The 26,582-nt window shown below is 43.2% G+C and overlaps 1 protein-coding gene across 5 annotated transcripts in view; it reads right to left on the bottom strand.

The window, feature by feature from the left end:
* Nucleotides 1-26,582, bottom strand: part of MBNL3 (muscleblind like splicing regulator 3) — a 118,069-nt gene that overhangs the window by 4,594 nt on the left and 86,893 nt on the right. For 3 of the 5 annotated variants that reach the window (XM_075835953.1, XM_075835955.1, XM_075835954.1), the window contains 6 exons: nt 18,752-18,952; nt 14,633-14,869; nt 13,000-13,053; nt 8,286-8,436; nt 2,516-2,610; nt 182-249 (listed from right to left, as the gene is read on the bottom strand). In XM_075835953.1, the coding sequence (XP_075692068.1) occupies nt 182-249; nt 2,516-2,610; nt 8,286-8,436; nt 13,000-13,053; nt 14,633-14,869; nt 18,752-18,952 (806 nt within the window). The remainder of the gene's footprint in view (nt 1-181; nt 250-2,515; nt 2,611-8,285; nt 8,437-12,999; nt 13,054-14,632; nt 14,870-18,751; nt 18,953-26,582) is intronic. The other 2 variants (XM_075835958.1, XM_075835957.1) reach the window with 2 other exon arrangements.

Below are 26,582 nucleotides of genomic sequence, written 5' to 3'. Positions count from 1 at the left end.
CCTAACTAATAAAACCTGACCTTCACTAATGCCACTTATTACATATAGAATCCATAATCCGATATACAATTAATGACCTAGTGCTCCACTGCGGAGATTTATTATATGAGTAGTCCCATAAAATGCTTTTAAAAATAAGAAATCAGTTAATACGTTAATGTTAAGATGAAAACAAACTTACTGTTCTATTGGTAAGATCTGTGATACATACATGCTGTTATTCAGTTCATCTAGTGAAAATTGGGACATCTACAGTGGAAAAGATTTCAAATTAAAAGGTTTTTCTGGAGAGAATGCTATTTATGATCGCCGTAAATGGTGGTGAATGGAAACCGGGTCTGTGATCGACAAGTCACAGCCGTGTGTTTCCTGCGTGAGGGGATTCTAGATAATGGAACCAGGCAAGCACGGATTTGGCTTGTACATGAGTTACAATTAACCCTGCGTAATTAAGAATATTTTTTTAGGTTAAGTCGGGTCTATTTGCTAAGGTAGTACTTGGTCGGCACAGTGTATTTTCCATCTGTGGGTTTTAGCAGGTACCTGGTCCATTACTTGGCATCTGGCAGTATACTACGAAAAACAGGGGGCCATATCATTTGGGTTTATATACATAGAGAAAGAACAGGATTCAGGTTTATAGATTAAAAAGGCACAATTTCCAGAGCAATACAAAACATTTAGACCAGGTTTGCATGACAAATTTGCTGCAGCAGAATCATGTGCAATATCGGTGAGTGGCAATTTAAGAAGTTCTTATATACACACATACCATTTCTAGGCCTTGTTCAAACAGTGCAGTTTTTGTTTGTGTTTTTATTTCTGTTAGAGGTTTTACTACCATAGCCTCTGTTTACATGTTTGTGGTGTACGTTCACTGTATACAGAGAAAATCTCCATTTTATATATACCGAATGTATACGCCCAATGTAGGAAACTGTATTCTATACATTTGCATGTTACCCATGGCGGTATAAGGTGTTTTTTTTTTTTGTAGGGTTCCCTTGAATTGTCGACTAGGCTTTTCGAATATAGTGAAAAAAAGGTATATTGCCTGAATGTATTCCACAAGGACCCTTGTTTAGCATACATCGGCCCATTATAGGCTATGAACATGTTCGTCGTATATGCAGGAGCATTTATTTCCCAGCGCATATGGCAAACAAACATAGCCTTATAAAATAAGAATCAAAGTCCAAAAGTATAATAGTGTGCAAACGTACATAAAGAAAAGCAGAAAAGCCTTCAGGTATAGCGCAAATAATAAATAGCGCCAAACATGTGGCAAATCTGACAATTGGTAACTTCAGTAGTTTAGCCCAAACAGGTTGCTCAGTAGAAACAATGGACCTCATTAAAAAAGCTGCCTAATATAATATATACATTAGACTACACTATTGATTCTGAAAAAAAACAAAAACGGAAACCTTACGGAAGGAAGACAAATGGAAACTATTTGCAACAGAAGCATTCCCATTTAAAATCAATGGTAATGCAAGCGGAAGCTATGGTTTCCGTTTGCCTTTCCGTTGACGCGTTCCACCGACGGAACTCATCAATGGAAGCCCGACGCAGGTGTGAACAGGCCCTAAAAGTGACTTTCCGACTGGAGAATTGAAGTCTTTCCCTTATAATTATCCTCTGTTTAGGATCCACTCCAAGCTTTGGCCAAACAAAATATAAAAAAAAAAAAAAAAATCAGCACTAAAAAACACTGTGTGAGCAAGGACTATTGGTGGTTTAAGACCGTGTTGCTTTCTTTTAGAGAACAGCATGTGCAGTTCTTACATTTGATACCGCACATACATTTAATAAAAATTCTAGGAACATTTCAAAGAACAGGTCATGCAATTTTTTGCCATATTTTGTAGGTGCAATAGTAGCACGGTTCTCAATTGCAAAATTATCACTTACGTGTAAACAAGTTTTAATGGGATTACAATCTCAGCAAATAGACGCCTACAGAGAACATGCAAGCCTCCCATGAATTACATCATGATGTTCCGCTTAATGGCAGAAGCAGGTCATGTTATCCTATATTCGTTATTTTATGCTAAAACAATTTTACTTTTTTTTACTAATTTAATATTTAATGACCTAATATGCGCTATGACTAAATCACTACCTTACAGTATTTATATAGGATTGAATTAGTGCGTCATATGTAGAAGGAATATAACATGGTCACTGAGTCATTGTGATGTAAGACTATTGTTATAGCATACGATAGCCCCTTCTCTTGGTTTTCCTATTGCACTCAGCAGAAAGAACTATCATAAGCATCAAATATATACACACCTCAGGACAAGTTAAGGAAACATTAACCCTTTGTAATGAGTGGTATTTTCTGGTATAGATATACATAAATCAGTGAACGAAAGATCAGTAAATATCTATACAATCATGAAAATCACACTTTGCCTTTTTCCACCTATCCAGAAGGTGCATATAATACCCTAATTGAACATTATGCCAGGACTCTTCATGTGAAATAAAGCTATTTAAAGGGCCAAACCTGATTGGCTGTAGCTGTTGCAGCGAAGGGCACGCTGGTGGCAGGTGTTGTTGCTGCAGACACAGTGGTGGGCGTAGCACCGTGCATCATGGATACTTTCAGGAGGGAACCATGGAAGAGACATATAGGCGGGTGGAGGGTTAATGGTAACCATAGCAACACAGTGGATTTGGAGGAGCGTGGTAAGTATCACAGCAACAAGCCATGTGACATCACCATGAAGGTTACACCGGGAGCAGCATGCAATCACAGTGCAAAGCAAGACAGCGTTATAAAAAAAAACAAAAAAAACAAGAGAAAAAGGGAAAAGCTAATTATAATTAAGGAAATGAAAACATTTCAAAACAATACAAGTATAAGCACATATATGATATGTCTCAATGTTACTTTTAACTTTAAGATACATGACTACCCTGATAAAGCATAATATAAACATGTAGCTACATCCTACTTACAGTTCAATGTGTCAAGTGTAAATTATGGGCATTTAGATTACTGTAAAAAAAATCCTGGATTACTTGGGATCCCCCAGTTATTGCCAAACCGCAGCTCCCTGCATAGCGATGTTTGTAATGAAGATGAAAAGCAGCAAAATTGCCTTGTTGCAAACATGCGGACGGCAGCATTCTCCTAACATGGGCACGGTGATCTGGACCAGGATTAGGGGCACCCAGGCTGAGCATCAAACCTGCAGCCTGGCTCTGTAAATAAACTCATTGGTGTTCAGAAGGGGTAATGCTGCAATGTTGGCACCTCGCCTGCCTAAGCCAGCTAACGTGGAAACCACTGGGTTACCTGCAAGGACCAGCCAAACTTCCTGCCACTTCCGATCATGAAAAACAGGGCTCCCTGGTAAGGGAGGGGTGGTGTTGAGAGGTCAGAACGCAGCCAAAATAGGAGTTTGAAGCAAATGCAATTTTCCGTGGTGCTCCATACACTATAGGTCATTGATAACAGACAACAACTACCGCTTTATGTTACGGAGCTCTACAGCAAAAGTTGCTAAAACTACGCCGCTTCTCGGTCATCACTTCCTGATCTGCAGCTATTGGTTTTAGCAGCACTCCTCACTCCCTACTTTGCCTTCCTCCTGCATTCACTTTTATCAGTATTATGTGTAGAGTGATTACAGGGGGGAGGGCGGAGCAGGAAGACTGACGTGCAGTTTCAGCCAATAGCTGCAGAGTACTGAAGGATGTCAAAAAAGAGGAGTTTCTTTTGGCAACTTCTCCTGTGTAGCCCAGTAACATTCAGCCGTTTTGTTAATTCCTGTCGTGTTAAGGACCGGTTGTGTACAGAGCACATTGGAAACTTGCATTTGATTTATCAGAACCTTCAGTAAAGAGCTACGTACACCTTTGAAAGTAATTATTAATTCAATGTGTTACCTGTTCTTAAGCAAATTTCAAATTGACGTTTATAATTTATTTTTATTTTTTTACAATGCAGCTTCTATGTATAGTTTATACATAGAAGCTGTATCGCTCTCTCTCAGCCAAATCAGTCAGTTCAGCTGAGAGTGGGTCCTGCACATCTCTAACACACAGAATCCAGTTAATATCTATCACATCCAAGTTTCAAGTACATCACGGCAATTGAACCTTTTTGGAGAAACCAGTTATTGTGCTCAAAATAATATGCCAAGGGACAAACTCTGAATACCACCTCAATATGGGGACCCAACCTAAATCTACTGTGGACGACCCATGAACATTTTAGATCTCTTGTTTCTGAGAACCAAGGTGGTGTTTGGAGATTAAACATTCCACATACCATATAGCGACATTGGTTTAATACCTATATTCATGACGTGAGTGAGGAAATGCCTTATTGTAGCGCCCTACATTTTCTGCCCTTTTACAAAACCTTCCCTAGAGCAATCTGTGTGTAAGGCCCCATGCACACAACCAAATTTTCATCTGTTCGTAAATACGGATCCGTAGTCATCCATAACTTATCCGTATATACGGAACGGTATCTGCAACTACACGGATCCGTAAAAAAATAAAATAAAATTGGCTGCAAATCATGTCACCAACATGTTGCATAGAAACACTTCTGTAAATACGGACGGTTTACGTAGCTGTCCATATTTACGGAAGAGACCATAGGTATGGGAGAGTCCATGCCGTAATAACCTACAATAGGACAGATTCTATAATTTTTTTCAGCACGGACACCCATCCGTAAAAATACGGAAATCCGGTAGCATTTTTGCGGCAGAACCCGCCGTGAATTCCGCCGCAAAATTCTGCCTCATTAATTTCAATAGTTTTTTTCAGCTAGCGGGAAAAAGAAGTGTCCTGCCTGATCTTCGAGCGGATTCCGCCCGAACCTCCCATTGAATTCAATGGGAGGGGGATTCTTCCTGCCAACTGCAGGAATAATTCCGCGGCGGTTTTTGCGGTAGCACCTGCCACAAAAAATCCGCCGTGTGAACTGACCCTTAACCTCCCCCAGTTATTAATTATGGAAATTATCTAAGATTATCTAGAGATTCCATATTGATGCAGCGTAGTTTCTCTTTATTAAATACCATATATCCTATCCCTTTCTAGACTTCCCAGTTGAATGTATTCCTTTTTGTTGTCTTCTTGGGGTAGTGGAAACATCATTCCTTCGAGTCATTCATCAGCGCACAGCAACTATGAAGCTCTTCTATAAAATATGGCACTAGGCTGGACTGGGTAAGCATCCTACTTTACAACCAGAAATGCTGTTCCTGGAGTATATGTATATGAATCACTGATGGTATACAATAGAGTAAATTTACTTAAAGTGTAGCTAAACATTTGACAAACTTCTGACATGTCATAGTGACACGTCAGAAGTTTGGATTGGTGGGGTTCCGAGCACGGAGACTCCCACCAATCGCTACAATGAAGCAGCTGAAGCGCTCAGCTGCTTAGTCTTTACGTTTTTTTCCGGAAAGAACTGTATTGGTGTACGGACACAATAGAAAGTCTATGAGCCCGTACTCCGATACATCGGCTTTCTGGAAAAAGCCGAACAGACACGAAGCGGCTGAGCGCTCACACGAGCGCTTCAGCTGCTTCGTTCTAGCGATTGGTGGGGGTCTCCGTGCTCGGACACCCACCAATCCAAACTTCTGACATGTCACTATGACATGTCAGAAGTTTGCCCAATGTTTAGCTACACTATATTCAGCTTCTTCAATAAATTCCAACCTCTTTACTTAAAGATCCCTAAGTACAAGGCAAACAGCAGCTGAGGAACCACTTATGTGAATGCAGTGGCGGTCTTACCGTTAGCCTTGCACAGTAGGATTTTTCAATATAGGGGTTTTGCTTTATCGGAGAGTACGGCTTTTACCTATACAATATACCTTCTACTAGGGGAGTTCCTATTCAATGCATTTTAAAGGGGTTGTCCAGGATTAGAAGAAATAGCTCCGTCCTGGTCTATGGCCTGTGTCTGGTAGTGCAGCTCAACTCCATTCACTTTAATGGGACGGAGATTCAATAACAGACACAGACCAAAGACAAGCAGGGAGCAATATCTAGAAAAAAAAAGGTAATCTTTTTTTCTAATTCTGTACCACCCCTTTATAGGAGCGTTGTGCAATTTTAATGGGTAGATGGTGAGCAGTAATACCATAGAAACCTATATAATTCTCTACAAACATTTTTGTTTTCAAGCAACTTAACCAAATCCCAGACTGACCTAATGGATAAGTAGTGATCAATCAGAATGGAAAATTATGTCAGCCATAGATGTCCTATATGTGCGATTCCTGTACTTCATTTTACTTATTTGGAAAACAAGGCCAAAGAATCAGTTCCACCATGTGCTAGAGGCTTATCCGGTCTGGTATGGAACATGTTGGACGATTAGCAATAGTAATGATCCCTGGGAAGATTGCTTTGAAAAGTCTGATATATCTAGTACGTACATAATACACATGGACACATTTAATCAATTTTACATATTAAAAAAAACAAATAAAGCAAATAATATTGTGCTCAGCTCTAGCTTAAAGGTTTGTGCTGTTTATTATACGTATAAAAGTTGAAAAAGATCAAATTACACTTCTCACTAAATAGTGACATTACTTGTGATTCCTGCCTGAATATATTTGTAAGTAACAGGGAAGAAGAACAGTGATGCAAGAAAGGTTGTCCGGGTGCATGACCTTGGATGCCGATCCAGTATTCAAATAATAGAGTACATAAAAAGAATGGCAGCACTACGGCAAGTTTTAGTGACAGAGGTGGACTTTATTCACCTTACGTCTGACGTTTCAGCTCACTCAATGGAGCCTTTTTAAAAAATAAATAAAGGTTCCATTGAGCGAGCTGAAACATTGCACGTAAGGTGAATAAAGTCCACCTCTGTCACTAAAATTGTCGGAGTGCTGCCATTCTTTTGATTTGATCATGCAATAGGGTATTCCAACAATAGATATTTATTGCATATCCAAAGTATATATGACATAAATGTCCAATACTGTAGGTGGGGGTACTCTGGTACACCCCACCTATCTGAACAATAGGGTCTCCCTGTCCCATGTTGGGCAAGATGAAAAGGCGACTGGCCACCGCATCCAGGGAGAGGATGAATGGAGAGGTGGTCAAACACGTGCTCGTTTTTCTCTGTTCAAGTCTATGGGGGTTATGGAAACCATTGGTACAAGCACAATACTGTTCCCTATACTGCATACAATGGTTTGTAGTATAGGGAATCCCCGTGGTACCTCTAATTTGTTTCAATAGCAGGATAAATATGAACTCTAAAGGGTTTTCCAGGACAGCCTATCCTTAGGACAGGTCATCAATGAATAATCAGTTGGGTCCAACCCCCCGGGTCTCTCACCGATCAGCAGGAAAAAGGGGGAATAGCATTTGCGAAATTTTCACGGCACTTTATTGTTTATCCAGGCACATCCACGTACAGCCAGTGTTGCTGTGTATGGTACTACAGCTTAGCCCATTCTGCTCATCGTGAGAGTCCCGGCACACAGGATCCCACCAACTAGACATTAATGGTTTATTCTAAGGATAGGCCATCAATTATCTTGGAAAACTCTGAAAAATATAAATTTGTTTTTGTTGCCTTTACATCATAATTAGCGTGTCTAACTGGAGATAGTGGAAGTGCAGAGCAAATACTCAACACTCCTGGAATGCATCTAGTCTACTAAAATTGTAGCCTACCTACGGCAAGTGTTCTTATCTGAGCATAATAAAACAACAATGTAATACTTATTACTTGTTGTTAATGTTCATCTCTAAAACGCTAAGAAACTAGTATCATGGATATTTATAATATAAAGATTATTAGGTTATAATATCTAATAGACAACACTGGGCTCTACATAGATCAGTAAACGATAGAATATTCCCGTAAAAAGCTACACAAAAAAGTGAATAAAAAAAATAAAAACTTGAAAAGGACATACAGAATATTTTAGAAATTGTTTCTCCTCTCCAAAACCTAATCAGCGTCCAAGCTAACTGGCATGCAGTGTACCATCGTGGGATAGAATGTATTTTGTGCTTGCCACACCCAGGGCAAACAAATTGTTGGCCAAACTGGAAGAGATTCATCCAAATTACAGAAGATGGTTAATAAACTGTAAGGCCATTTGGGGCCGAAACAGTGGTAGATGAACCAAAGCAATTACCTTGGAATACCATCAGCAACTCCCAGAATTCAATGCTCATATTTTGGCTGCTACGAGATGCACAAGATGTCAGACACAGGCCAACCAAGGCTTGCATATAAATTTAGTTCTGGAAATGAATCTTACCTGTCGGAATGAATGTAGGTTGATGTAACTGCATGTTTGCTAGAGCCTGTTGGTAGTGGAAAACACTGGGGTTAAACATCGTGGTGGCCCCATTGCTTTTTTCAAGTGCTGGCCTCTTTGGTAAAGGTTGAAGTGCTCCAGGCTGCATCGCCTGTGAATTAGGAAGGGATTATTTGCAATAAAGACCAGAAATAGAAATATTGTGCATGCATGATCTACAATCCAATATACATAATCACCTGCAAATGGATCATTTCTCAAAGACAGGAAATACCAAGTAACATCACCAAGTAATTAAAACAAAAATCACAAAACGTTTAAAGTAAAACCAAGACCCTAGTTAGGAAAACAAAAAGGAGTTCCACAAAGCTGACAATACATTACAGGGTTGATTTGTAACATGTATTTGTGGACAACAGGATATTGCCTGGTAATAACGTTCCCTACAGATCTGCTCCAGGAGACCCCTATAGAATGCAGTCTCGGGTTCAACATTGCGTTCTGATCAGAATAATTTTATTTAGGTCACCACTGAAGGATTGTTAATGATCTGCTCTCCCACAATTCTATGCACTGCAGAATTATGTCAAAGGCTCTCCGATCTGGGAAGGCGCTATCTGGTCTCTTTATTCAGATCTGTTCGGTTCATAAACAGTATGCCCAAATTAGTGTGAGGACCTACACACAGGCAAAGAAAAAAAGTTTAAGAAATGGAATAGGGTGAATTTAGGGTGTGGAAACCAGGATCACATCCCCCTGGTCCACTAAACCAAACCCACTTTTCAAAAAAGTGGCGTGAGGAACGCAAACTAACAAAGTCGAAAATTGTGCAAATATGGCGGGGGAAATAATTTTTAATTTTTCAACTTAACCACCAGGAAGATGAGTGAAACCCTTCATAAATTCTTCCTATATGTTTCTGTACACATTTCAGTCGATTATACTCTGGTGCTGGTGAATACGATGGATGGCAAGGAAAGCGAAGAATGGATTCTTGTGATCATGAACACCTTGTATGGATTCAGATCAACATCTATATCAATATCTACATTCTAACTAGTTTGGAATATGTGTGAAATTCAATGTATCTTAATTTGGATCCAACAAAATGTATCCAAGTTGCCTAGCAACCACTTGACCTTCAGGGAGGATTCAGACGAACGTGTTTTGCGTCCGTGCCGGCCGCGTGGTTTTCACGAGGCTCGCGCGGACCTAGAGAAGTCTATGGGGCAGTGCAGACAGTCCGTGAGTTTTGCGCAGAGTTAGTCCGCTGCGTGAAACTCGCGACATGTTCTATGTGTTGGCGTTTTTCGCGCATCACGCACCCATTGAAGTCAATGGGTGCGTGAAAATCACACATGCCCCACGGAAGCACTCCCGTGGGACAAGCGTTATTCGCGCAATAACAGTAAAAGAATGAATGTAAACAGAAAAGCACCACGTGCTTTTCTGTTTACAAACATCCAAACGGAGTGTCATAAAGATGGCGGCTGCACGAAAAGCACGCAGCCGTGCATCCATATGAACAGGGCACACGGAGCTGTCAAGTGCCATTTGCGCATGCAAAACGCCACGGTTTTTGCGTGCGCAAAAACGGCACGTTCGTCTGAATCAGCCCTCAGTCTGTGTGACCATGATCGGAGTTCATGCAGCTGAAGTGGTCACAGGAAGTTTTATGCGTTATTTAAATACATGGTAGATCTATGCTACACAAGCAAAGAAGAGGAAAGGAGAAATGAGGATTTAACTAAACGGGTTCCTTATTTGCAGTGATAAATATAGGACATTTAAAAGGAGTAAAATCTGAGCTTTTTGGAGAATAAGAAATTAAGAGTCTAAGTTGAATACTGTAAATATAGGTAAATTGGGCATATTGTTGAGGTATATGGAATATTTTTTTTTATGATAATGCGCCCTTTCAATGCTTGCCCTTGTTCACGGATACAATCCGAAGCTGTACGGACATCTTGCGTCATACAGCTTTCGATAATCTATTGCTCGGCTCTTCTGTACTTTTCTATGTAAACAAGTTTAATGGGAAATACAATAATAATTGGTGTAGGAGGAATAGGATGTTTTCACTAAACATTAACCTGACCTTGAGGACAGCTGGAAGCGAATGTGAAATATTAAAGGGGAGGTTTATTTATGTGGTTTTATATTTCACATGTATTTCAGCCGGGCTTCACCTCAAGTAAAGGAAATGTACTAAGAAAAGGTATGTATAGTATTAAGAATGAATGAATGCTTATTTTACCATCTCATCATCTGCTGAGCTACCCACATGTCTTATTATAAAATAGCGGCTTGTCGAATGCGGTCTCGTAGGTTCGGAATAGCTCCTATGAGGAACCATAGGAAGCAATAATTCAGTTCCCAATAGTTCGGAAGACTCAATGAATTGAAGCAGCCGAAAATACGTGATTTTCAGAATCCAAAGCAGATGTGTTAGCCTATATAGGTGATCTTCCCAGACATCTTCGATGAGAAGACCGTATATCACAGACCTGCTCAGCAGTATTTATAGGATACAATACCTTTCTGACACACATCTATGACATCTTGCCATTAACATGTATGGTATTTTCTAGCCACATGTCATCCCTAGTTGGCCAGATCATTTTGCAGAATATTCTTAAAAAAAATATTACTTAGGACATTATTTACGGATACGGTCATCGTATTTCATTCTTGGCATCAACTTCGCTTGTTACACAAAGATGATGAAGGATTGTATGATCCCTATTCATTTGCTATCTCTGCTAAGCTGTATCCTTTATCACAGAGCATGCCAAGTATATTCGTAGTGGCTGCACTATTTGAATTCTGTGCTCCTTATTATACAGGTCATATTAAATGTGTTTTTTTTATATACACACACCGTACAATAGCGGACAAATTCCTCTGCGATAATCATGACTTAGATATTTGAAGGATGATCAGGCATGTTATCACTACTCCACTTACAGACTAAGTATCCCCAGGTGTACTTAAAGAGGCTCTGTCACCAGACTATAAATGTCCTATCTCCTACATAATCTGATTGGCGCTGTAATGTAGATTACAGCAGTGGTTTTTATTTTGAAAAACGATCATTTTTTAGCAAGTTATGAGCTAGTTTAGATTTATGCTAATGAGTTTCTCAATGGACAACTGGGTGTGTTTTTACTTTTGACCAACTTGGCGTTGTGGAGAGAAGGGTATGAGGTCGACCAATCAGTGTCATACACTTCTCATTGTTCCAGCCCAGCTTCTTTCCCTGCACAATCACGCTGTGCTGTGGATCATGCTGGGCTGGAACAATGAGAAGTGTAGGATGCTGATTGGTCACTGATTGGACACTGATTGGTCAGCGTCATACACTCCTCTGTACAACACCCAGTTGGTAAAAAGTAAAAACACGCCCAGTTGTCCATTGAGAAACTCATTAGCATAAATCTAAACTAGCTCATAACTTGCTAAAAAATTATCGTTTTTCCAAAATAAAAACCACTGCTGTTATCTACATTACAGCTCCAATCAGATTATGTAGGAGATAGGGCACTTATAATCTGGTGACAGAGCCTCTTTAAAGGGGTTGTCCGCTTTCTATAATCCCTTTTAGTTAAAAAAAACAAACAAACAGCTGCAAGGGATCTTTACCCCTGCAGCGCCACCACAGCTTTACGTGTAATGCAAAGTCATGCCAGGTCCTCCAGAGCAGTGGATGCCCTTTGTAACCACTATTGTGCCTATTTAACATCCTAAATGTAGCAACATTTCAATAAATATAGTGTAAATTGTAAAACAAAAATAAAAAAACCTCCAGTCCTGTAAACAGCAGGTTACAACGTTAATATCCTGTGGCCCACAAAACCGACGTTTATCAGATTTACAAATATATTGGACATGCACTAAGTTTCACATAGCTGCATTTGACTTACCCCCCAAAATAAAAAGGGATAAAGAATATAAAATTTAAGTCACTGAGTGGTGTCCGACAACATTTTTAGCAGTATCAGTTACCAAAAAGGTGTCACTAGTTCATGAGCGAAGACTACTTCTACTCACTCCAAAAATATTGCAGCAAAAAGGAGACACATCCTAGCAACAGCAAAAAGCAGAGTACTTGGTGCAGGACCAATAAAGAGAAAGCACAAGTCCAATACACAGACAATATGAAATGAGGAAAAGGTATGTCTTGACAGAAGTTACATCAATGTAAAATTTAGGGCATTGCTTGCAGAAGGTGAAAAGTCTGGTTTGCAGTCAGAGAGATCGATCGGTGACAGAGATCGATCGGTGACAGAGATCGATCGGCTAGGACATACTTAGATATATAAATATAGTAATTAACAGATGTAACGATAGTATGAGATAGATATGGATAGACAGATTATATGTATTTATTTTGTACACTTATGCAAAATTATTCACGCTGCATATACATTATATGTACATAAGTTATATAATATTGTAGTTATAAAAAAATCCTTATATCCCTTAAAAAAAAGAAAGCATCTAACAAAAGAAACAAAAAATATGTGCCTCCAATGTGTGTGCGAAATGTGTGTGTGTGTGTTAGTATGGATAATGATGATGGAAATAAAACTGCAAACCAGGAGACAATATTTAATGTATATATTCATGTAGCTAACACAAACATGTAAGTAACAGGAATCCATGCACTTGAATATGGTCACATGCAAAGCAAGAAGGTCATAGGTCCAAGTACCAGGTCAAGGGTGGCCTTGAGGGGTCGCTTCAGTGATGTGACAGCTGGCTGAGTCTTATTTAGCAGGCAGGGAGCACATGATGGCAATGGGCCAAAAGGGGTCAAGCACAACAACATAAACAGCAAGCAGAGGCGTGTCATAAGAGGAGCGACATTGTGGACAGATGAAAAGAAGAAAAAAAAAAAAGAATGCATTATAAATTGTATTAAAACTACACATGCACGTGATGACGACTGTTAATGCATTAGAATAAAATATAGCAGGCCTTATTATTTTATAAAAAGCAGCAACCCAAAATGTATGTCAAAGCACCCAAATAAATTAAGAGTTTCATAAAAGTTTCATAAGAGTTTCACTTTATAGGATATGTCCGTCTTTTAAAACGGCTTTACAGTTTATTTATAAATATAATCCACAATACATAATATATACATTGTATCCGGAGGCTGCACTGATCCGGAGTTACAGCCTGTATTACAGTTCAGAGCTGCATTCAAAGGTCTGCTGGTTGCTATTGGAAACAGTCGACAAGCTTGTTGTGAGACATTGGAGCTCAGCTAAGCTCGAACTAACACAGTGCAACAGTTCGATTTTGAATGGAGAATTCAGCTCTGAAGCCTGCTGAATTGTTAATGCAGATCTGGGCTATTACCAGGGTCAGTACAACTTAATTATGTAGATTAATTCTATATACAATCTGTAAAATTATTTTCAAAGGCGACTTAAATGGTGTGGACCAATATAGAAACCCCTAAAAGCAACAGAGTGCTTTCATTTCCTGATATACTCTCTGCATAAATTCAGTTCCCAACTGCAAATCTTCAAGACCGCAGCGACATGGAGACACTGTATGACCCACTGACTTAGGATAGTCGCATGGAGACGTCCCACCCATTGACATAAGTAAGATACATCCATATGGATTTATGTGTTTACCAGCAATATTAAGAATAAGGATTTGAACTTCCACAGCCACAGTGTTGCCATCTATATCAAGTACCAACTACCATGGGTTCTGGTGAAGATCTATAGCCCTATGTTCACTCCATTGCCATGTTCAAGGAGGCTGCACTGTGACACACGTGCGTCCCTACGGACCTATATGCACTCCGCATGCTCTCATATGGAGTGCAGAGTTCCTTTGGGCGACGGACAGCAATGATGTCCGAAAGGCCCCATTGACTTATAATGGAGTCTGTTGGATTTCGTTGTGGCGTACGTCGTTTAGACAGGAAGACTAGCCCTGCATAACAGCTAATGGAGGCTCTGACGATATTGTGAACAGAGCCTTAGATAATGACAGTTATGTACTCCTGGATCGATCAATGGGAGTATGGGACAGAGATACCCGTTTGACTAAATGTTTTCTTATTAGAATAAGAAGGCGCCAAAGATTCTGTGTCTATATAAGAAACCTTAATATACAGTTTTACATACATTTTTAAAAATAGGGGAGATCTAAAAATGCACTGAAAGAATAATGAGCGGATTGAGGTTTAGCATGCGGCTTTGAATAGGTTAGAAATGGTTTGAGAAGACAAATAAATACACGTTTACATCCTACAAGAGTGAAGCATTTTTTAAATGAGCCCCATGGCACCGAGACTCCGGAGACACAGGGTAAGCCCTTACCATAGCAGCTGCAGCTGTTTGGTTCACCTGGTGCTGAGCTGCCTTTATTTTGGCTTGCAGGTGTGGAGGGGGGTGAAAGTACTTGCATTTCTCCCTAGAGCATCGGCCTTTGATGTAATCCATGCAAACAGTTACAGTGTTCTCATTGGTGTCAATCATGGCAATATCTATCGGATGCGCATAGCGGCAGTCATTCTCACCACGGGTGCAGTTCCCACGCTGGAATTCTCTGCAAACCTAAGGAAAGATGCAAAGAAAGAAAACCTTACACTTCTGTTTCAGAATAGACCATACCCCGCAGTTTTTAGTAATGTCATGTGGGATCACGCTACATATAATGTTAATTTGGACATACCCATCTCAGATCGTACATTCCACCGGCAGCAGCTATTTGCAAAAAATTGTGGCATGTTCCATGGCTTGCTGTATTGTGCAAGTATTCTCCCTGAGAAGCGATACTTCTAGAAGAGAATATGATAGAGGCCCCATATAGTAGTACACGGAGTGCCTATGGGTCCAAAATACAGATCACGGCATGCCGCCGTATAGGGTTTGTGCACATGCCTTCGAGCCCTAATTGTATCTTAATCAGGAAATTCTTATAGTCTGGTACTAGATTCTGGCTCAGAACTACGAGATTATCTGGAATTATATAAAACCTGTTTTTAAATAGAGGAGGTTTGTTCTGCTGGAAATGTTGGCAACATAAATAATACTTTGGACTGTTTTCCAGGGTTTCTCTACCCATACCCTATGTATTTCTCATAACACGGATTGTCTGATAATACGGCAATTTGCTTTACTAGTTTCTCCAGTTCCTTATGGATTTTACATAGAAAACTGTTTGGAACCATCCATGATATCAGTCTTCTAATTGTATGCAGAAGTAGTACCCCCTAGAGGCAATAACCAGAATATCTGATAATCCGGCACTGGCCATGTCCGGTTTAGGATTACCCATACTTCTATCGGGAAGCACAGTTCATATGTAGGACCTCTGATGCACAGCAGACCAACCATTACTGTGACAGACAGGACACATACGGTTTATATTATATAGAACTGTGCCCTGTCATTTCCTAGAAGCCACTCATTCTCTATTATTATTACATTTATCCTCCACTAACGATGTGTGCCTTCCCCTGACATTCAATTACAATATAATGCTGTGGTTGGAGGAAAAATGTCAAGCAGCAAATTTACAGTGAATATTAACAGTAGTCGTCATGGTGGTTTATAACTAGAAAAAAAAAAAATATATAAAGTATCGTACAAGGGTTTTCCGGTTTTGTGTATAAAGCTTTATCATTGTATAATGAAGCGTCCTGCAACTTTCTAATATACATTGGGGCCGATTTACTATTCAAGATGCGACAAATTTATTACCGGTTTTAGAAGCCGTTTGTACCGCGTTCAACAAGGGGCGTGGCCTAGAAGAAAATGGGGCATGGACTAGCAGGAAGGGGCTTGGAATGGCCCACATTGCGCCATAACTTGTGTAAAAAAATAAAAAAAGTCAGCCAACCAAGAGGTGGAATAAAGTTAGACAAAAGTGTTTAAAGGTGCACCAAATTTATCATACAGCATGAGCCAGTGATTTATTTAGCGCATCTAGTCTAGTTCTAAGCGGTTTAAATTTAAGATAATAATAATAATAATAATAATAAATCTGCCCCCTTTGTGTTTCAATTCCTTGCCATTTTCAAGATCTCCGTTTGAACGTAAGCAAGAATATTATCATCCACTGACTGCAAAGGCTGAAAACCAACTTTTGGCAGCTATGGATTTTGCCTCATTTGTATCCAGTCTAAGCAATCTTCTATGATCTAAATACATCCACACTAATTTCGCTCTTGTCCTGATAGTTTGCTACAATGTATCAGTCTAAGAAATAAATGTATCAGTACTGTACAGCTCACATGGAATTGCCTAGTTTGGATACAATTAAAGCTAGCTCTAAGGACCCCTGCACACGGCCGTAGCCGTGCCCCTATTATAAAGTATGGGAGCACGGTCCGTAAATAAAAAAAATAAATAAATAGGACATATACTATATTTTACATATGCTTTCTATGTCCAGGACACCTTCCCGTCTCTATGGGTTTTCAGAATAATTTGTGATGTTTAGGCCGTTAATGCCGCTCTCGACAATTTTATTTTTTTTAAAGTGGGTGGAGATTAGTAGAATGGGGTGCGTCCACACGCGGCCTGACAAATTTATTATAATTTCTGCCATTACATTATAGTGGAAGATGGTGTAGATTTGACTCTGTGGTCAGGGGCGTAACAGAGTACAGGCAGTTTGCCATGCCAGGCCCCGTACCTCCCCCCACGATCGCATATTAAAATAAATAAATTCAGTAATGAATTACCATGACGGGCAGCATCACGGCCTTCTTTGAGAAGCAGCATACAACATTCTGAGCTAACCGCTGCATTCCTGCGTCGCATACAACGTTGTGATGCTGCTTGGTGACAGGGCCTTAGGGTATGTGTCGGGGCCTGAGAATATTGGGAGGATAGAAGCGGAGCAGCGAGACAAGTACACTTTAATATATTAAAAGGAAGGGGAGGGATGGAGCCCGGCCAGGCGAACACACTTGTGGCACATGGCCAGTGGACGGATGCAACAGTGGAGTGCGCCTCTTAAGAAATCTGTTGCATCTTACTCCAGCATTGCTAAAAACCAAAATAGTTTAACATTGCAGGTGTAGGTATTTATGCATGTTTTATATATAAATTAATGCTGCCAAAAACTGGTCCAATAACTATGGCATAATAATACTGCCATACAGTACTCCATTTATACAGTCATACAGTGCCGAAGTAGCAGTGCTACACAATGCCCAAATACTATCACATTGTCATAGGACTGCCATACGGTCGACAAATACAATTATCCTAGTATAATTTATCATAAAGCATATAAACACAAATACGACACATCACAAGCAACTAATATTTGCACTCAATCAGCATGTACTGTATATACATACATATATTTACGTATGTATATACAGTACATGCTGATTGAGATCAAATATTAGTTGCTTGTGATGTGTCGTATTTGTGTTTATTTGCTTTGTTATGATGTTAAATCATACTACGATAATTGTATTCTGTGTCGACCGTATGGCAGTCCTATGACAATGTGATAGTATTTGGGCATTGTGTAGCACTGCTATTTCGGCACTGTATGACTGTATAAATGGAGTACTGTATGGCAGTATTATTTTGGCAGCATTAATTAGACACTTAAGGGGGTGTTCTCACAGCATTTTTGTCAAACAGAAGAAATGTGCCTCAGAATTCCTGAAGGAAATTTGAGGTAGATTTTGATTTGCCAGTATTTTAGGAGGCTTTCTTCGTGTGTGCTTTCTGCGTTTTTGGTTGTGGTTTTTGCATTATATTCAACTGCAAGAAAAAAAACAAACCACAAGCAAAAACCACCGTAAGAAAACACTCAATACGAGCGCCGCTGGATTTTTTTTGCCTCCCATTGCAGGTCAGAGGTGGAAACCGCTTGAAGAAAGAACATGCCGCTTTTTTCCCACGCAAGCAGCCAAAAGCCGCTAGGGAAAAAAAAAGCCTCCGTCTCCCATTGATATCAATGGGTGACGATTTAGGACTTTTCTGGAGCAGATTCGAACACAGTTTTTGCATCAAAATCAGCGACAAAAAACACTGTAGTGGATTTTGGTAACAGATGCATTTTAATAGTGCTCAAACTTCCAGAAATGTTGGGGTTTTAGTCAAATACATTCTTCAATTTGGACCAGGCCTATTGTCCAACATAGAAAATAACGAAATAAATAATGTATCCAAGGGCCTGTTCACATCAGTGTCCGGGTTCCATTCAACCTTTCCGTCAGCGGAACCGATGAACGAAAAGCCGAATGGAAACTATTGCTTCCGTTTGCATTACCATTGATTTCAATGGTAATGCTTCAGTTTCAGTAGGTTTCCATTCCGTAAAGTTTCCGTTTTTTTTTCACAGAAACAATACTGCTGTCGACTGCGCTGTGGTTTCCATGAAAAAACAAACTCATCAGTCTGAGAGAAGTATCTTTTCAGCCAAAGTATATAAATGCAATTTCAATGTCATCGTCAGTAACATACCTCCAGTTTGTCTGTGCGCATCAGTTTCTGACCAGCAGAGCCACCAGGTACAGTAACTCCTGGATTCCCAGAAACCAGGACAGATGTATTTGGTAGAAGCTCTGCAGGAACGAGACCCATGCCTGGGGAGACATGACTCAAGTAGGGACTAAAAGCCATAGATGGGCTTGTTGCAAGTGATGTAGTCACAGGGAATGTGGTCTGCAAAGAAGGAATGAAACTAGATTAAGGCACATTTCTTGAAAGGTCTCGTAAAGAATAAAACATTAGTCCTTGCAGTCATGTTAAAAGGGTTTCGCTTTTTTTTCCTCCAGAAACAGCGCCACTCTTGTCCATGGGCTAAGTCTGGTATTTCAGGAGTTCAATAAAATAAAGATAATGAAGTTCTGGGAACCCAAATCACCCAATAATAATACTGTTCTGAAAGTGAGCCTGTATCAATTATTGGATTACCAGGACGACAGCTCAGGACAATAGTATATGCATTCTGTGGGATAAGGAGTGATAAAACGAAAGCGTTTTTTTTTTTTTCATTACTTTTGGAATGGTTTATCACCAATGTACTAAATATAGAAATTCTGATGATCATTTATAAAACGGATCATTTAACCACCAGTACAATGAGACCGTACTTTATCTATATAGAATATGCCTGGAAAAAAAATAAAAAAAAAAAATATCAGAAATTCTTGCAGATGACACGATGATCACATGAGTATGTCTAAATAACCTGGAGTCATGTCTAGAAGTGAGAAAAACAACCGTAAGCAGTGCATCAGCTGATCATGGTAAATTGGATTATAATTATGAACGCTCTCTATGCTCATCTTTTGTTCATATATTTATTTTCTTTACTGTGCAGATTTTGAAATGCACAAAAAAAAAAATTTGAAATGTTATCAAGTTTATTTTAGTTAACCATTAAAAAGGTATCACATGTAGAGGTCCGTCATGCTCCTGATAACACAGTCAATGCCCTATAAGAGTGATCGCCACAGTGCCACCATGAGAACCAGCCACAGTTCCCCGATGAGTTACAGCTACAATGACCACATCAATGACAGCCATAATGCCCCCCATGAGTGTCAGCTAGATCATCTCCACCTTGAATATCAGTTCAATGCTTCTCCATTAATAACAGCCACAATGCCCGAATTAGCACCAACCACAGTGCCCTGGTTAATGGCAGCCATAATGTCTCCCAATAAGTACTAGCTATGCCTTCAGCAGCACTACTTACACTAAGGCCCCATGCACACGACAGCAAAAACGCAGCCATTCACTTTCATTGAACACTGACACCTTTCCGTAGCACTACGGAAGGGTGTCAGTGCCGTGGAAATGTTCCGGGAATTATGGAACATGTCCGTTCTTTCGCATTTTGCGGGCCGTGCTCCCATACTTTGTATGGGAGCACGGCCCGAAAATGCGGCTGTCAGTCAGCAGCCGGCCGTGCCCGCAATCGCGGGCCGCGATTGCGGGCACGGTCGTGTGCATGGGGCCTTAGTCTCCCACGAGTACTAGCCAAAGAAACCACAATAAAAGTCATGCCACAGTATATGCTGTACTAAAAATGTGACTCAGGGTCTCAAATGCAGGTTAGGCCTCATGCACACGACCGTCTCCGCAAATACGGACCGCAAATACGGACCGCAAATACGGTTCCGTATTGCTTTATAGTCATCAGCAAAGTACCCATTTCTGCTGAATGGTATCCGCAAATACGGTCCGTAGTGCATCCGTATATACGGATCCGCAAAATAAAGAGGTCTGGTTGATGGGAAATCCCCTTTGTGTCGCTTAGCAACACTTCCGTATTTGCGGACGCACCTCCGTAGCCATCCTCAATTTTGGCTTCCCCCATAGACTTCTATGGAGGAGTCCGTGCCGCAATTGCGGACCAAGAACGGACATGCTCCATAATTCGCGGCACAGTTCTGCGGAACGGACACTCATCCGTAGCGATACGGAAAGGTGTCCGCGTTCAATGGAAGTGAATGGGTCCATTTTTGCGGTCCGCAAAAACTGAGATTTTTTACGGTTGTGTGCATGGGGCCTTACATGTAAGCCCCCCTACTAGGAGGTGCTCACATATAACATGTTCTTCAGCTCTCAGACAGACAGAATGGGACTGATGTTAAGGGCAGCACTACATTTTCCTCAGTAGAAGGATGTGGCTGTATATTTTTGGTATGATTGACAGTAGAGCTGTGTGAGCGCTACGGATGATCAAGTTATAGAAAAGTTTATATATATATATATATATATATATATATATATATATATAAAAACAAACACTATATTAAAAGGGGGTTTCTGGGACAGGATAGGGGACACACACACACACACACACACACACACACACACACACACACGTTAGTGTAAAAATGCAGTTCTCTAAAGGAGGGCACACCTGCACATCTTTCTCGCCACTCAGTAGCAAAGAAAACAGGACCAACCATGGGTCCTATAGTAGCACATGGTCTGCTTCTATGGTCCAATTGCCCTTGGATTGGCTGTTATAGGAACACTTCCTTTCTACCCCTAACCCTTTAAATCCATGTTTTACTTTTCTCTATTTTATAATTTACTAGAAATTATACCTAACACGTTACATTTTTGTTTGTGTATATAAAGGGTATGTTCACATGACCTATTTTCAGACGTAATTCAGGTGTTTTACGCATCGAATTACGCCTGAAAAGACGGCTCCATTACGCCTGCAAACATCTGCCCATTGCTTGCAATGGTTTTACGATGTTCTGTTCCCACTAGCCTTTATTTTACGTGTCACTATCAAAATACGGCGCGTAAAATGACGGCTCGTCAAGAGAAGTGCAGGACACTTCTTGGGACATTTTTTTAGCCGTTTTTTCATAGACTATTGAAAACCGCTCCAAAAACGGCCGTAAAAAACGTGAGTTGCTCAAAAAAAGTCTGAAAATCAGGAGCTGTTTTCCCTTGAATACAGCTCCGTATTTTCAGACGTATTTTGTTAATCGTGTGAACATACCCTAATGCTTGAGAAGACATGTGGATCCTAAACAGCTTCCAGCAGCGTAGACAGAAGAGGCTGGACGCAGCTGCAGGCTTAAGGGAAGCCGACATGACCGTCCTGGTAGGGAAAGGGTTAATGTTACGAGGTCAGGGAAAGTTGAAGGAGCTGAAGGAGGGACGGGGAGGAGTTAAGGGGGGCGGGGGGGCCGTTACTGCGCTTCCCGCTGTTTCTCGGCATTGAGCCGGAAGCAGCGGGAGGAGTAACACACATTAAGCAAAGCTCCCCGTTGCCCGGTGTTTTAGTAATGGCAGAGGCCCTGATTTTAGAGCGGCTGCGCGCCGCTGCTGTGCACCACGGTCCCGGATGGCTGGAGGAGACCGTGGCTGCATTAACGCGGATCCCGGACGCCGTTTCGCCACGTCGGGCACGGCGTTCGGGGTCTGTTGTAAGGGACAGGCTCCCCTCCCCCGGCCCCCCTACGAGCATGGCTATGGCGGCGGGGGGGGAGTCGGCAACAACCGCTCCTGCGCTGGGCAGGCAGAGAGCGGTGGCAGGGGTGACGGCGATGCAGGCTGTGTCGACCCGTCCCTCTCGGCGGTCCCGACCTCCAGAGCGCCTGAGTCCGGAGGTAGTCCCGCGGACACGGCGTCGCAGAGGGAGCCCGATCCCGGACGCTGCAGGCCAGGCAGCTGGGAGGACCGCCCCTTCCCAGGCCCTGCGTCCTGGCAGGAATCCCAGGCCGCGACGGGGTCCGGCGGTAAGCAGGGAGTCGCAGGCTGGGCTCCCTGTCACCCCTCCCCCATCAGATGGAAGATGTCGAGAGCAAGGTACGGCCGCCCCGCATGGTGATGTTCCGGCCAGGGGGCAGGCTTCGTCAGGATCGTCTAGACGGACGACTAGATCTGCAGCGACGTCGAGGCAACAGGTCCGGTCGGAAGTCTGGGTCCCGGCGGTCGGGCGGCAGGTTGCCGGCCCATCGGTCAGCGCGTCCTCATCCCCTTTCCGAAGAGGTCGTTGGGAGGGACAGTCGTCGGCGGGAGAAGAACTGGAGGAAGGTGAACTGGACGTCTATCGTCGAGGTCAGGATGGTCCGGCTGACGGGAACACAGCGCCTGTGCAGCCCGGTGAGTGTATAACTCCATTATTGTCTTATCCAGCGATTTTTATGTCGGGTGTCGGCGGGGGGGCTGCTAGCATAGCATCGGGGGCCGGTAGTGGCGCGGGCGGACGCGACGGAGCGGGTTTGGCAGATTTAGTGGGTTGCTTACGGGAGCTGGTGGGGCGCCTGGATAGGGCCGCGGCGCCGGTAGTAACGGAAGTGTCCCCTGCGGTAGTTTGGGAAGGCCCCAGGGAAGTGGGATCGTTGCAGGCGCGTCCTGTGGTGGCGGTTAGAGAGGCGGTCGCGGTGTCGGTGCAGACTGAGGCACAGAAGGACGGCGATCGAGTGCGCATGGACGATCGTGCTCGGGGGGAGGTGTAGGTTTGTTTTGAGGGTCCGTTGGGGGCGCATTTAAAGCAGGAGGTGCGTGATCGGATCTGGAAAGATGAATATGTTGAAATTTTTTCTCTCTTGCCGCTGGCTAAATTCAATTTGGATAAGAGCAAGCGGGATGAGAGTAAAAAGGACGAGGAGGAACGGCGGCGGTATAGGCTTATCCCACAGACGTTCGTTAATTGGTCGCAGGCGTTCGCCATATTGGCTAGTGTGATAGGGGAAAAGGCGCCGGAAAATTGTTCGGCGTTATTTTGTTATTTTGATGCTATTGGGGAGGCTCATAGGGCGTATGGGGGTCAGGCGTGGCTGCGATATGATGAGCAATTCCGTCAGCGGAAGGCGGTTCGGCCGGCGATTCGGTGGGACCAGAAGGATATTGCTCTCTGGTTACGGGTTACGGCTCCGGTTAGGCAGCCCTTTCCCGGGAGCGGTGGCCAGGGAGGCCAGACTAGTCAGAGTGGACCAAGCGGCGGGGGAAAGGCGGGGTTTTGCTGGCAATTCAATGAAGGCCAGTGCAAGTTTGGGGCCACGTGCAAGTTCAAGCACGTGTGCTCCGAGTGTAATGGTGCATCACACGGGGCGGCAAAATGTCTGCGGAAAAAGAGGTCCGGGAACCAGCACGGGGCTGGTCAAGGGGGTGTCGCCGGTGAGGGTGGAAAGGATGGCCCCTTATCTAAATGAGTATCCGGATAGGGCGGCAGCTAAGTTGCTTTATGAAGGGTTTAGTGTTGGTTTTGTTATTCCTCCGCCTCCTTATGAGGTTCCGGTTACGCGGAGAAATTTAAAATCGGCTTACTTGCATGCGGAAGTCGTGTCGGAAAAGTTGTTAAAATAAGTTTCGTTGGGGCGCATGTCGGGGCCATTTGTGGAGTCGCCGGTGAAAGATTTAGTTGTGTCCCCTTTGGGTATTGTCCCTAAACGCGAGCCCGGAAAGTTTCGTTTGATTCAACATTTATCGTATCCCAAAGGTTCGTCGGTAAATGACGGGATTGATCACGAGTTGTGTTCCGTAGTTTATACCTCATTCGATAAGGCGGTGGGGTTAGTGCGGGCTGCGGGTCCGGGGGCGCTGCTAGCAAAAACCGACATCGAGGCGGCGTTCAGGTTGTTGCCGGTCCATCCAGAAAGCCAACGGCTGTTGGGTTGTTTTTGGAATGGGGCCTTTTACGTGGATCGGTGCCTTCCGATGGGGTGTTCTCTTTCTTGTGCATACTTCGAGGCGTTTAGTAGCTTCGTGGAGTGGGTAACGAGGGGAGTATCCGGGGTCGATTCGTTGATCCATTACTTAGATGATTTTTTGTGCGTTGGCCCGGGGGGTTCGCCGGTTTGCGGTAACTTGCTTCATGCCCTGCAGAAGGTGGCGAGGGATTTTGGGATCCCTTTGGCGCCGGAAAAAACGGAGGGCCCGGTAGCGACGATTTCTTTCTTGGGAATCGAAATTGACTCGGTGGCAATGGAGTGTCGGCTCCCGGCGGATAAGTTGGGTGCTTTGAGGCTGGAGGTGCGACGGGCTTGTAGAAGGAAGAAAATGTCGCTGAGGGAGCTTCAGTCGCTGCTGGGGAAGTTGAATTTCGCCTGCCGGATTATGCCGATGGGGAGGGTGTTTGGTAGAAGGTTGGCGGCGGCAACGGCGGGAGTGCGGGCGCCGCATCATTTTGTGAGGCTCAAGGAGGAGCACCGAGCTGATCTTCAGGTTTGGGATGACTTCTTGGGCCAGTACAATGGTCGCTCGCTATGGATGGCCCCAGCGCAGGATACGAGTGATCTGAATATTTTCACGGATGCGGCTGGGGCGGGTGGCTTTGGAGCTTACGGGGGAGGTCCGTGGTGCGCAGGTCAATGGCCGGCTAGCTGGGTGTCCAGTGGATTGACGCGGAATCTGGCCCTGCTCGAGCTGTTTCCCATCGTGGTGGCGGCTACCATTTGGGGGGACAGGCTCAGGGATAAGAAGGTCCGTTTTTACTGCGACAACATGGGGGTGGTGCTTGCCATTAATAACATCACGGCGTCCTCTCCTCCGGTAGTTCAATTGTTGCGACATTTAGTGTTGGTGTGTTTGTCGCTGAACGCGTGGGTGGTGGCGGTGCATGTACCGGGTGTACGGAATTGTGTTGCTGATGCTCTTTCTCGCTCGCAGTGGGACCGGTTTCGGCAATTGGCCCCGGGAGCGGAACGTCTCGGTTTGGCGTGTCCGGATCATCTATGGGATCTGGTATCGGTCCCGTAGAGCAGCTGTTACAAAGGTCTTTGGCGCGCACGACGTGGAGGGCTTATGCTGCTTGTTGGAGGCAGTGGGAGGAGTGGGTAAGAGAGTTGGGTGATGTCAATACGGATAGAGACAGGTTGGTGGCACTTTTGTATTGGTTAGGGGATGCCTGGGAGGGGGGGTTTTCAGTAGCGAAGGTGAACCGGTTTATATCCGCGGTGGCGTTTGGGCTTAAGTTGCGGGGCTTGCGGGATGTATCGAAGGAATTTCTGGTATCGCAGGCTTTGAAGGGGTTGCGCAGAGGTAGGGTGGAGGCGGATAGTAGAAGGCCGGTGTCGTTTGCTTTGCTGGGCTTGTTGGGCGGTTCATTGGCATCGGTATGTCGTTCTTCAGATGAAATGGATTTGTTTCGGTTGGCTTTCTCGTTGGCGTTCTTCGGAGCATTTAGAATAGGTGAGTTGGTGTCGCCAAGTACTAAACAGGCAGGGGGGCTGAGATCTGGGGAGGTGAGCCTTTTTGCAGATCGGTTGGAGGTATGGTTGCGTAGATCAAAAACTGACCAATTAGGGAAGGGAAAACTGATAGTTTTGTTCGCTCTCCCGGGGTCGGTCATGTGCCCAGTAGAGTGCATGCGGGGTTTTACAAAAAACAGGGGGTCTCCAGATTTGCCTTTGTTACGTCATGTGGACGGGTCGTTCTTGTCCAGGTTTCAGTTTGGAGCTGTTTTTAAAAAATGTTTGACGGCGGTTGGGGTTGCGGCAGGCTCATATTCATCTCATTCCTTCCGGATTGGCGCAGCAACGGAAGCAGGGCGCTGGGGGTTGGATGATGAGGGGGTGAGGCGTATTGGTCGTTGGGAGTCTAAAAGGTTTAAGTCCTATGTCCGCCCCCATATGTTGTAATTTTGTTGTTTATGCTTGCAAATGTTATATGGTGGTGCCTAACTGTGTTTTCCGTTTCAGATTCGCCTCCTTGTCTGGTGTGGTTGATGGGTCATTCGTACGTGCACTGGGGGGCTTTGAGGGCGGACGTCCGCCCGGATGGTCGCCAGTTGCGCATTCCGCGACAGGATGCGGTTGTGCATTGGCTGGGGTTTAGAGGTATGTCGTGGAACAGGGTGTTGGCGGAATTC

This window comes from Rhinoderma darwinii, chromosome 8, assembly GCF_050947455.1.
Source record: "Rhinoderma darwinii isolate aRhiDar2 chromosome 8, aRhiDar2.hap1, whole genome shotgun sequence".
Classification (NCBI taxonomy): Eukaryota; Metazoa; Chordata; class Amphibia; order Anura; family Rhinodermatidae; genus Rhinoderma; species Rhinoderma darwinii.
The sequence above is the reverse complement of the archived record's forward strand: the minus strand, read 5'-3'. Positions and strand labels throughout refer to the sequence as shown.